Here is a 13,890-nt window from a genome sequence, read left to right on the forward strand (position 1 = left end):
CAGTCATCCTGCTGGATCTGTTAGCCATGCAGTAGTGGATCTTTCCCTCAAATCAGATCAATTGAGTTTGTGTTTGTCACTGTGACCCGATGACGGGTCCCTCTCTCTGAGCTATCTCTTACTAATGACGACGCAGAGCTTCAGATGGTTTTTACATGTTGGATGTTTTTTCCTCTGCATTGTGTCTGATAGTGTTTTTTGCTATTGTCACTGCTTAATGTGATACATTAACTAGGCCAACTGTAAATGAACTGCTAAATAACTAACTGTATTAACTTCCTGTAGAAGACAAAAAGACAGACAGACAGCGGGGCAATGCCTTAGTATATCCAAGTTTGCTAACCGACTATTAACTAACAATTAACTGACTGTTAACTAACTAGTACCTTACTGTGTCCCTATAGAAGAGAAGAAGCCAGGCAGCGAAGCGGTGGCGGAGTACCTGGAGGGCAAGCAGAAATATGAAGACATGAGGAAACAGAAACTGAAGAAGGGATCCAGCAGAGAAGCACAGGTAACAGAGGAGTCATTATTCCAAACTGTGTCAGCTGTCATTTACTCTCTACACATATTACATTTTAGTTATTTAGCAGACGCTCTTATCCAGAGCGACTTTCAGTAGTTAGTGCGTACATTTTCATACTGGTCCTCATTGAGGTCAGTTGGAGCTCTGGGATTATAAGTGTAAGTATAAGTGTTGATGACATTAATGATGACGTCTTTCAGTCAAACGCATATAAATGACCAGCAGTGCATTTTTTTCTTGATACAACGGGGTTGAGGTGAAAGTCTAAGACTTAGATGAGCGTTAGATCTTAAGATTTTGTTTTGTTAGTGACCCAGATCTCCCAGTGACCGTTAAGCTGATTGTCTTGTAGACAATGGCGCTGCTGGACCGATTCAAGTCCAAGCTGTCTTCAGCCATCACTGAGACCTCCGAGGCCCCTGAGGAGGCCCCAGAGGAGCTGGCAGAGGACGACGACAAAGGATGGTACGTTATGGTTAGCGTTCTGGCGGTCATGATATTTTGTCAGACGGTGATTGTCATGCAAATGACTGCCGGTCTCAAGGTAATTGACCGTTAATTAACATAAAATATCCCAGACATTTAGCATCTCCGGGCTTCCACACACAGCCTACAAGCCAATGATGTGAACCTTTGGAACATTTACATTTGAAAAAGTTCAATAAATCCATTTAATATAGCCAACACCATCACAATAAAACCATTATTTATTTTAGGCAGGTCTAAAGAAACATGATTTGAAGAAAATGTACCCTATTTCAGAAGAACAGAATAGCATATTCTGAGTCGTCCTTATGTTAGACCCTGCTCTGGCTATGCCATATGGCTGTGGGCTACACTAGTTAATTTAGCAGGCAATATTTGCTTATAATTCCTGTGGCATTCTTTTATATTATTTTATGGTAAGAAGAATACAATTGAACATAGCTGAATAAATAAATGATATTTTTCCCAAATGATTTACGAGGAAGTTCGCACAAGCGACTATTCTCTGTTGAGCGTTTAACAAAGAAACAGTTCCTCCTATATGCATAATTTAGAGTTATTTATGCAACTTTAGTTGCGATACAAACTCTCTTTAAGGGTTCATCTGAGCGTTCGGTCCTAACAACATCAGTCAAGCACCCAAGCTAACTGGCTAACGTTAGTGTACTTCCAGACACAAATGAGAGAACAACTCACTGACGATTTTACTCGCCCTAGCAGAGCTGGATAGGCTGTTTTCATATTATCCAGAGCTTGCAACAATTGACGTTTTTTTTTGTCAATGTTTACTGACACCGGCCATATTTAACAGGTGTTGAGAGTTCGTAAATTTCGTCAGTTATTCTGCGCTCTCAGACGAGAGTGCTCTGAAATCGGAGTAGATAGCCAGAGCGAATTTACTAGCTACGTCTATCAACAGTTGTCGCAGTGACATTCTATTGAAATGGTTACTTGCAAACAGCTAGCTAGGTAAACAATGAACCATAATAGCTAGCTAGGTAAACAATGAACCATAATTCTAACTCATGACGTTACTACCCTGCATTAATCTGCAGGTAGCTAACCAACCAGGTTCAATGTTAGCTAGTTAACATTAGGCTATAACTAGCAAAGCAAATGGCTCTGAGATACGAATAATAAGATCATACACGTAACGTTAGCTAGCGAGCCAGCCAGCTAATGTTAGCTGGCTAGCTAACAGTACACTTTACACTTTAACTTGAAATGAAAATTACTTTCTGCCAAATTAGAAACGTGTAATATCTGAAAATGTAGCTAGCAGTGACATTCTATTGAAATTAATACTTGCATAGTGGAGTCTTTTGATTAAGACATGTAGCTAGCTAAACAATGAACCATAATCCCAAATCATGATAATGGAGAGCAACACTTATGCAGTTCTACTACACAATATATATATATTTTTTTAAAGCAGGATTACCTACATATACTGACCAGCTCAAATAGACAGAAGAGTGCTATATGGCAGACCAATCCGAACTCATGTCTCGGCATGTCCAGCCATTCAGTATCTCAGCCAATCATAGCTAGCGGGAAGGTTGCTTACTTTTTCTGTGGCTAAACCAACTAGGCTCATAATTTAACAATTGTATTCGTATTTACATATGGCATACAAGTTTGTTATTAAGGCACATGAAAGTTCACATGTTCCAGAAGGCATTTCTGCCCAAAAAAACACATTTTGAAGAAGAAAAAAGTTTTAGTTCAAATGTGTTCCTGTGAAGTAGTGACCCGCGACATACGCCTAGTTTCCTGAAACTAGTCACAAATATCTACATAAATATGACAGATCTTCCTTCTTTTGCCTGTTTTGTTTGTTTAATATACAACAGCAATATGTTGGATAAAGCAATTTTACAGATTCGGCTATTTTTTGATTCTGTTATGCTGCAATAAAGGCTTTACAAAGGTTTTTCGTTAGAACAGACTGGTATTACTTACAATTTAATTCGTGTTTACACTGTTCCCAACAGGCAGAAAAATAATACTGTAATCTAACAGCACCTGTTTGTCACACATAATATGCACGCAGGTCTCGCTACTATTTTTAACACAGTGTGACCATCGGGCTCTTTCTTGAGTCATTTTTGTGTCTCCATTATTTAATCAAACTGTGTGCTTAAAGCATCAAACAAGCTCAGTGCATATGTAGTTGATTTTATTCAAACACACATGGTCTGTCAGGATGACTCTCGGTCAACCAAGATTTCTTTTAAGTCGGGAACAGCCTTACTTGCAATAAGTCCTAAGCAAAGTGTCCCACTGGGCACAGAAGTCAGTTCAACATCTAGTTTTGATTTACATTTGGATGAGTTGTCAACTAACGTGAATTCAACTTGAAATCAACAAAAAATGTCACCGTGTCATTGGATTTAGGTTAAAAGTTGGGGATGAAAAGACGGAAATGCCCTTACGTCGAGGACTTTTTGCAGATCCAACCAGTTTTCCACGTTGATTCAACATCATGACATTGATGGAATAGGGTGCCATTCAGGACGAGCCCTACTGTTGTTACCAGTTCTAGTGGGCCAGCCTCCCCCCCCCCCCCCTATCCTGTAACAGATATGTTATGTCTGTTAATGGCCAGTCATAACACAGGCCTGAGGAGCTGCTCCTTAACGACTTGACACACTGTTGAACTTTATACAGTGGATCAACACACTCTGACGGCTCTAGATTATATACAGTGCATTCGGAAAAGTATTCAGACCCCTTGACTTTTTGGCTGGGGTCTTTGACAATTTTTAGGGCCTTCCTCTGACACCGCCTGGTGTAGAGGTCCTGGATGGCAGGAAGCTTAGCCCCAGTGATGTACTGGGCTCTACGCACTACGTACGCACTACGTACACACTATAAAATAAAAACTATCACATTTACATAAGTATTCAGACCCTTTACTCAGTACTATGTTGAAGCACCTTTGGCAGCGATTACAACCTTGAGTCTTCTTGGGTATGACGCTACAAGGTTGGCTCACCTGTATTTGGTGAGTTTCTCCCATTCTTCTCTGCAGATCCTCTCAAGCTCTGTCAGGTTGGATGGGGAGCGTTGCTGTACAGCTATTTTCAGGTCTCTCCAAAGATGTTCGATTGGGTTCAATGTCAGGCTCTGGCTGGGCCACTCAAGGATTCAGAGACTTGTCCCGCTGCCACAACCATGCTTCACTGTAGATAGAGATGGTGCCAGGTTTCCTCCAGACGTGACATTCAGGCCAAAGAGTTCAATCTTGGTTTCATTAAACCAGAGAATCTTGTTTCTCTTGGTCTGAGAGACTTTAGGTGCCTTTTGGCGAACTCCAAGCGGGCTGTCATGTGCCTTTTACTCAGGAGTGGCTTCTGTCTGGCCACTCTACCATAAAGGCCTGATTGGTGCAGTGCTGCAGAAATGGTTGTCCTTCTGGAAGGTTCTCCCATCTCCACAGAGGAACTCTAGAGCTCTGTCAGACTGACCATCGGTTTCTTGGTCACCCCCCAGACCAAGGCCCTTCTCCCCCGATTGTTCAGTTTGGCCCGGCGACCAGCTCTAGGAACAGTCTTGGTGGTTCCAAACTTCTTTCATTTAGAATGATGGAGGCCACTGTGTTCTTGGGGACCTTCAGAGCTGCAGAAATGTTTTGGTACCCTTCCCCATATCTGTGCCTTGTCACAATCCTGTCTCGGAGCTCTTTGACAATTCCTTTGATAGACAGGTGTGTGCCTTTCCAAATCATGTCCAATCAATGGAATTTACCACAGGTGAACTACAATCGAGTTGTAGAAACATCTCAAGGATGATCAATGGAAACAGGATGCACCTGATCTCAATTTTGAGTCTCATAGCAAAGACTCTGAATACTTATGCAAATAAGGCATTTCTGTTTTTTATTTTGTTTCTACATTTGCAAACATTTCTGAACCTATTTTCGCTTTGTCATTATGGGGTATTGTGTGTAGATTGATGAGGGAAAAAATGTGTATAATCAATTGAACAAAGTCAAGGGGTCTGAATACTTCCCGAACGCACTGTAGATGTAGCTATGGCCTGGGTGCCAGCCTTAGGTTTTAGTTTCTGTACTCTCAGAGAAACACAGACTGCCAGCCAGGTGAAAAGATTGCTCTAACATGGGCATGTTGATTTCTCTCTACTTTGACATACTTTGTTTTGTCTTAGTAGGCTTGGCTCATTGTTTGTGTGTGTGTGTGTGTGTGTGTGTGTGTGTGTGTGTGTGTGTGTGTGTGTGTGTGTGTGTGTGTGTGTGTGTGTGTGTGTGTGTGTGTGTGTGTGTGTGTGTGTGTGTGTGTGTGTGTGTGTGTGTGTGTGTGTGTGTGCGCGCGTGCGCGTGCGACTACCTGTGTGTGTCTTCATGAGTACAGATGTGTGTGTTGTAAAGGCCGTTCCCGACCCCACAGCTCTACAGTAATAGTGGATGCCACTTTCTCTACCATCTAGGCCTTATACCAGGAATGAAGGGTTTGTCTGTGTCCCTAATCTGTGTTTTACACAAGACAACATTGAGTTGCCACTGTGTAAGAAACTAGCACATTAGGAAGTATAGGGATGTTTCTCTAAGGTTTTAGTGTGTGCAGGCTGAAGCTATAGAATGTGATGTACACTACAGTTAGGAGGACACTGTTCAGTACTGTAGTCTGTTGGCTCGCACCGCTCCTTCTGTCAGACAAATCAGATGCATATGGAATTCCATTTTTTTCTCCCCCGGCCGGTCACATTTATGGTCTATTTCGGTTCTATTTTTCAATTTGATTACCTCCTCAAGATGGATTGTGTTTTGACGTTTCTCCTCTCTGCTGCTGATGTGTTTTCAACGTCCTGCTGTGTCCTGACCAGAACAGAGAGCCTCACCGCAGTACTGACGACTCACTGAGAGCGAGACGCAGAGACACGGAGGGAGAGGGAGGGAGGGCTCCAGCCTACAGGAAACAAGCTAGCTAACACATTGCCCTGTGGAGCGGCTCCTGCTGGGAGTTAAAACACGGCCGTGTGTCTGTGTATTGGCACCTGACGCCGTGCCAATACTTCAGATATACCAGTTTATTGAAGGCAATGAAGACAGCAGTGTGTGTGTGTTTGCAGAGCCTGGTCTCTCTGCCGTTTCCCTCAGTGGCAGACAGAGCCACAGTCAGGAAATCAGCTTTTACATCGTGTTTTCCTCTCCCATTCTGATTTTCACCAACAGACCTCTGAGTCTCTCTCTCAGACCTCAATATATAGAGAGCGAGAGAGAGTCAGAGGGCTGAAATGAATCCCATGTGTTTGAACTTCGAGGAAAGTGTCTGTGTGAGAGATTTAGAATAACAAAACCTGTAGTTGCTATTAGTCTCAGCCAGCCAGGCCCCCAGCTCAGTCTCACTGTTTGGCCCCCGCCAGCCAGCTAGGTATGAGACAGGAGGAGGCGGAGGGAAGACAGGGGCACAGTAGCCTAGCAGTCCCAGGCTGTGTCCCAAAAGGCACCCCGGGTCCCAAATGGTGCCCAGGGCTCTGGTAAGAAGTAGTGCACTATATAGGGAATAGGGTGTCATTTGGGCTGCAGACCTAATCTAGAACAACACCCGCCAGCCACGCACTAGCGTAGGATGTCTGTGCCACTCTGCGAGCTCTGGTACAGGAACTATTGGGTTACTACAGGTCAGACTCCCCAAGTCAAGTCTGGGCCAGGGGACTGTAAACTATTCCGTCTGGGTCTACAAACGTTATACTTTCTAGATCGCTCTGCTAACACACACACACACACACACACACACACACACACACACACACACACACACACACACACACACACACACACACTCTCTCTCACTCCAAGAAGCCAGCCATAGAGCCTCTGTCGCCCCACCCCCACCCCTCCCTCTTTCCTCCCTCTTTTCAGAAAGCGAAAGAAAAACAAATAGAGGAAAGGCTTCTGAGTTCTGAGGCTTCTGGGTAGAGAGTGGGTTTGATAAGCAGACTGGAGCGCTGAATGGTGGGAGCCCAGAGCCTGGCACACATACACATATACAGTGCCTTCAGAAAGTATTCACACCACTTGACTTTTTCCACATTTTGTTGTTACAAAGTGGAATAAATATGTATTTTATTGTCACTTCTATTCACTCTGTCATTTAGGTTAGTACTGTGGAGTAACTACAGTGTTGTTGATCCATCCTCAGTTTTTTCCTATAACAGCCATTAAACTGTAACTGTTTTTAAGTCACCGTTGGCTTCATGGTGAAATCCCTGAGTGGTTTCCTTCCTCTCCGGCAACTGAGTTAGGAAAAACACCTGTATCTTTGTAGTGACTGGGTGTATTGATTCACCATTCAAAGTGTAATTAATAACTTCACCATGCTCAAAGGGATATTTAATGTCTGCTTTTTTTTTTGAGGCATTGGAAAACCTCCATGGTCTTTGGCGTTGCATCTGTGTTTGAAACTCACTGCTCAACTGAAGGACCTTACAGATACTTGTATGTGTGGGGTACAGAGATAGGGTAGTCTTTCAAAAATCTTGTTACTATTTTTGCACACAGAGTGTGTCTATGCAATTTATTATGTGACTTCTTAAGCACATTTTTACTCCTGAACTTATTTAGGCTTGCCATAACAAAGGTGTTGAATACTTATTGACTCAAGACATTTGAGCTTTTCATTTTTTATTATTTTGCAAACATTTAGAAAAACATCATTCCACTTTGACACTATGGGGTGTTGTGTGTAGATTGACACAATCTCAATTTAATCCGTTTTAAATTCAGGCTGTAACACAACAAAATGTGGAAAAAGTCAAGGGGTGTGAATACTTTCTGAAGGCACTGTGTGTATACATATACACACACACTGTTCTGTAGTCTGGGCAATGAGGCTGTGTTCCTGTCATCACTGAGGCTGCTAGACAAATTATGGTAGCGGTCCGCCTCGCACTGCAGGACTCCTCAGTCTGCCAGAGTAGAGCCACCATGACATCCTGGATGAGCTGTCACTACTGCTGCCCAGTTCACATGAACACAGGAGGGGGGACTGCAGAGCACACACACATGCTTTACCTATGTACCCAGGCAGACTAAAAGGCAGACAAACACATAAGGCTGCACGATTCTCCCTTCCTCTTTCTTAAGGCTGCTTCCCAATCCCACGCACTTCAAGCCTCGCCCCCATGTCACTCTCCTTGTGCTCGGGAATTCACTCTGCCTCCATTGACCAAACCACAGCGTGCAGTCTACAGATTTTTCCAAACAAGAACTGCAGTAGGCAGCGTTCCACTTTGCTTCTTAACATAAATCAACATTTCTATATTTGACTATTCGCTTGTGTAACTTGCTCTCTGCAACACGCTACTTAGTTGGTCTTAGCAAGCTACAAATGTGTCCGTATCTCACTGGATTTAGCTAGCCAGCTAGCTAGCTAACAATTAGCATTAGGAGCTGAAACACATTTTTGCCAGCTAAGTCCAGTGAGATACGGCAAATCTTGCTAGCAAACTTTTACTCTAATACAGGCCGGAACCCGTGGTGCAACAGCTTGTTTCTTAATCAGAGAGGACAAGGCGAAGAATGTTCTAACATCTTTGTCTGAACGTACATATATATTTAAATCTAATTAGGGTCGCCTGGGAAACACTGACCAACACTTTGGTTCCTACTCTGTCACAACCATCTCCTCCCATATTTTTCTTCATTCGTTTTCATGCCAACCTAAACTGCATTCCAAGTGTCCACAGTATTCCAACCATGAAATTAGAATGATCATTCCATTTCTATGATTCCAACAGTTTTCCCAAGTGTTTTGATCTATATACGCAAGTAAAATTGCAGTATTTGGTACAAAAATTGCAATTAGATATGTTGCCCGTATTGTGCAGCCCTACACATACAAACACATACACTGAGTGTATAAAACATTATGAACACCTGCTCTTTCCATGACATAGACTGACCAGGTGAACGCTATGATGTCACTTGTTAAATCCACTTCAATCTGTGTAGATGAAAGGGAGGAGACAGGCCAAAGAAGGATTTTTAAGCCTTGAGACAATTGAGACGTTGATTGTGTGGGTGTGCCATTCAGAGGGTGAATGGGAAAGACAAAATAATCAAGTGCCTTTGAATGGGTATGGTAGTAGGTACCCGGCACACCGGTTTGCATCAAGCACTGCAACGCTGCTGGGTTTTTAACGCTCAACGGTTCCCCGTGTGTATTAGGAATGCTCCGCCACCCAAAGGACATCCAGCCTACTTGACACAACTGTGGAAAGCATTGGAGTCAACATGGGCCAACATCCCTGTGGAACGCTTTCGACACCTTGTACAGTTCATACCCCGAGGAATTGAGGCTGTCTTGAGGGCAAAAGGGAGGGGGGGTTGCAACTCAATATTAGGAAGGTGTTCTTAATGTTTTGTACACTCAGTGTATATATAATATGCCATTTAGCAGATGTTTTTATGCTCTACCAACTGAGCTACCAAGGACCGCTATATACACATGCTTCACCGAAACACATGGGCAGACACACACACATAGACACACACAGACAAGCCATCTGACAAAAAGACACTCATACTGTACACTTAGCTTCGCATACAGACTCAAGTGCACACTCAGACACACGCCATCCAACACACACATACAAGGAGGACACACATTTCAATGTGATCTTAGTGGCTGATTAAAGGGGATCTGTCCCTAGGACCATACAGCAGAACTCGTATGGCAATAGGTTGGCTTATATTCTATTACTATAGAACGTTCATTATGTAAGTAATACTCCAGCTTGTCTGTTTTTCCATTGTCTGATTCGGACGGGATTCGTTTTTATGAAATTGCCCCCCGTAAATCTTTTTTTTCTTCTTTTTATATACTGTTATGATGGAAGACTGGAGGCTGTTCTAGGCATGAACGGTGCAAAACGGCTGCCAGCTAAACTGGTTGAAATATGCAGTAATCGCTCCGCCATTTCCTGGTTGCTAAATTTCTAATAGTTTGCCTAATGTCAGTTTATATGACAAAACAAGCAACGTGTAGAGATTTATTGTACCATCTAAACCGCTATGAAATACACTATATATACAAAAGTATGTCGACACCCCTTCAAATTAGTGGATTTGGCTATTTCAGCCACACCCGTTGCTGACAGGTGTATAAAATTGAGCACACAGCCATGCAATCGCCATAGACAAACATGGACAGTAGAATGGCCTTGCTGAAGAGCTCAGTGACTTTTAACCTGGCACCGTCATAGGATGCCACCTTTCCAACAAGTCAGTTTGTCAAATTTCTTCCCTGCTAGAGCTGCCCCAGTCAACTGTAAGTGCTGTTATTTTGAGGTGGCAACGTCTAGGAGCAACAACAGCTCAGCCGTGAAGTGGTAGGCCAGACAAGCTCACAGAATGGGATCGCCGAGTGCTGAAGCGCATAGCGCGTAAAATTCATCTGTCCTCGGTTGCAAAACTCACTACCGAGTTCCAAACTGCCACTGGAAGCATTGTCAGCACAAGAAGTGTTCATCGGGAGCTTCATGAAATGGGTTTCCATGGCCGACCAGCCGCACACAAGCCTAAGATCATGTGCAATACCAAGTGTCGGCTGGAGTGGTGTAAAGCTTGCCGCCATTGGACTCTGGAGCAGTGGAAACGTGTTCTCTGGAGTGATGAATCACGCTTCACCATCTGGCAGTCCGACAAACAAATCTGGGTTTGGCGGATGCCAGGAGAACGCTACCTGCCCCAATGCATAGTTCCAACTGTAAAGTTTGGAGGAGGAGGAGTAATGGTCTGGGGCTGTTTTTCATGGTTCAGGCTAAGCCCCTTAGTTCCAGTGAATGGAAATCATAACGCTACAGCATACAATGGCATTCTAGACGATTCTGTGCTTCCAACTTTGTGGCAACTGTTTAGGGAAGGCCCTTTCCTGTTTCAGCATGACAATACCCCTGTGCACAAAGCAAGGTCCATACAGAAATATTTTGTTGAGATCGGTGTGGAAGAACTTGACTGGCCTGCACAGAGCCCTGACCTCAACCCCATTGAACAGGGGGCCTAATCGCCGAACATCAGTGCCCTACCTCACTAATGCTCTTGTGGCTGAATGGAAGCAAGTCCCTGCAGCAATGTTCCAACATCTAGTGAACAGCCTTCCCAGAAGAGTGGAGGCTGTTATAGCAGCAAAGGGGGGACCAACTCCATATTAATGCCCTTGATTTTGGAATGAGATGTTTGACAAGCAGTTGTCCACATACTTTTGACCATGTAGTGTATCAAATCAAATCAAATCAAATTTTATTAGTCACATACACATGGTTAGCAGATGTTAATGCGAGTGTAGCGAAATGCTTGTGCTTCTAGTGACTAATAATTTAATTTAAACTTGTCTAGGAATAGCCTAATATTGGCTTTCAGTTAGGAGAAAGTATAAATAGTATCAATAAGAACCATGAACTGTATGCAATTTATCAATTCATTGGCGCACTATCATTTACTTAATCTTTTAAAAAAGACAAATAGCAAATAGTCACTGGGAACGTTGATATATGACAAAACAGAACTCATCTGTAGGCTATGTGCATAGGACTTTGTTTGCATAACACTTTGTAGCACTTTGTACATAGCTCTTTGCATCAATTTGTTCTCATGTTCTTGCCCAAACTGGGTGCAGCACTGTAAAACTCTGTAATATCCCTCAAAACACAGGGATGACGATTTACACTAGATAAATATTATCAAAGGACCTGGGAGTTTGTAAAAAAAAAAATAATAATAAAAAAAAAAAAACGGTAGGTTTTTGAGGCTGGAATAATAACCTTCCCGCCAAGTAAAAATGATAGATATGGCAGATTCGGACAAGATAGGGCTTTAACTAACTACCTGTAATAGTAGTACATCACTGTAATAGCGCAAACAGTCAAAGAGATTTGGGCCTGAAGCTCTTCGTCTGGTTTGGCTTTGTCTCCGTCTCTCGGCTTCTGTGAATTGGTGATAGCATCTTCCCTTTTATCTTGTTTTTAATTCCCCGGGGGTTGCAGCTCCGTGACCCCTGGTAACGCATGGCCTTTATCAGAACCCTCCAAACAGGTGTGGTGTGTCAAGACACTGTCAGAGCGTTATGCATGTCGCGCAAATCCCTCTGCGCCGGGCAGATGTGTCTGCGTGATGGACACCGGTGACCTGCCTCACCCCTCTTGTCCTCTCTCTCCACTCTGCTGTCTCCCCGGGAATTCCTGCTCTCACTGTATCTATATACTGGGAGTTTGATCGATAACTGTTACACTGACACGCTTGGCCTATTAGGTAACATGTCAGGGGTTTTTCGTCAAAGTGTTGATAGAGGCTGAATCATGAAGACAGTTGCCTTTTCAAACCGAACAATCTCTTCAGATTCTGCCGTTCTCCCTTTTTCTCTGTTTTGCGGAGGTGCTGCTTGCTGCAAGTCCACAAAGGACAAAAGAACAGCCAAGGATGCTTCCACATGCATATCAGTCATCTTCTTTCTCTTATTCCTATTCCTCCTCATCACGTACCTCCTCCTCATCTTCCGCTCCATCCTCTTCCTGCTCCTCCCTAAGAGAACGGAACATTTCAACCCTGTATTTTGTACCATGTTTTTATTCTTACACTAATGTGATAAGGGCACGTGTTGCTGTGTTGTAGCCTGTTCCTTTACCATCAATACAATGCCATCACTCACCACCATGGCATCTTGATACCATAAATGCCTGTTCTGACAGAACACCGGCTTCAAAGGGAATGTGATTTCATTTGAATTGATGGAGAGGAACAGATGGAGAGTTCCATATCACTAGATGTGATTTACTGAGTTGACATCACAGTGCTGTATTTGCTGTTCTTTGAACCTCCGCTTTCTCTGATTTTAGGATGGCCCATGTTCTCCAGTTTGACGAGCAAACCAGGAAAGTCAAGGATGCCAACATGCAGGACGAAGACACGTTTGAGATCTCCGATCCACGAAACCCCGTCAACAAACGGCGGAGAGAGGAGAGCAAGAAGATCATGAAGGAGAAGAAGTCCAAGAGGTGAGGGGTCAGGGATTAGGCATGGAGATTAACCCCAGCCATGTGACTGACCAGGCCTCTCCTCTCTTCCTCTCTAACCTACCACTTCAAAAACAACTGCCTCTCCTGAGTGAACTTTGAACCTTGGAATGCCACGAACAACCAAAACAAAGCTATTTCTGAGAAGCTGTTGGAATCCATTCACATCTGAACTAAGGGAACGGCTAACACAGGGCTAATGTGACTTCAGCCCATCAGGGTTATCCCTCATAAAAGGGAAACGCACATGACCTGACAGCTATAGCTAATCTAAAACTATCCGTCATCAAGACATAGTATCATTTTGAACTGCACCGTGAACCCACATATCCCAAGAATAGCTTAATTTTCTGTCATACAGTACTGTATGTTGTGATTGCGGGAGTATTGGAAAGTAAAGGTGAAAAAGGGTTGTGAAATGTTGAGAAATGCCCAGGTATCCAGGTAAAGTAGGGTGATGGATGATGGTCCAAGTCATTGATGTCAACATGTCTGATGACCAATGTTGTGAACATGTACTGATAATAAATTACCTTTGTCATAAGACATAAATTCCTTTTGATGTGTGCAGCTGTGTTTGTATTCCTCTCTGCGTTTGCCCTATTAAGAACTCGTCAACCATTGGCTTGGGCAGGTGAGCGCAACATGGAGGATACACACTGGGATGTCCAATTGTTTACTGTCCGTGGAGACGGGGAGAGGAACCCAACTTCGACTATTTACATTTGACATTTGACTCATTTAGCAGATGTTCTAATCCAGAGCGATTTACAGTTAGCGCATTCATCTTAAGGTAGCTAGGTGAGTCAACCACACATCAAAGTTATAGTAAGCAACAGAAAGGT

The 13,890-nt window shown here is 43.4% G+C and overlaps 1 protein-coding gene across 1 annotated transcript in view; it reads left to right on the top strand.

Moving 5' to 3' along the window:
* LOC139543690 (spliceosome-associated protein CWC27 homolog) overlaps window positions 1-13,597 on the top strand; it is a 48,999-nt gene extending 35,402 nt beyond the window's left edge. Inside the window, exons 12-14 of the mRNA XM_071350007.1 lie at window positions 405-514; window positions 879-991; window positions 12,869-13,597. Coding sequence (XP_071206108.1) covers window positions 405-514; window positions 879-991; window positions 12,869-13,031 — 386 coding nt within the window. The 3' untranslated portion in view covers window positions 13,032-13,597. The remainder of the gene's footprint in view (window positions 1-404; window positions 515-878; window positions 992-12,868) is intronic.
* Window positions 13,598-13,890: the final 293 nt, after the last annotated feature.

Source organism: Salvelinus alpinus, chromosome 18, assembly GCF_045679555.1.
Source record: "Salvelinus alpinus chromosome 18, SLU_Salpinus.1, whole genome shotgun sequence".
NCBI classification, from domain to species: domain Eukaryota; kingdom Metazoa; phylum Chordata; class Actinopteri; order Salmoniformes; family Salmonidae; genus Salvelinus; species Salvelinus alpinus.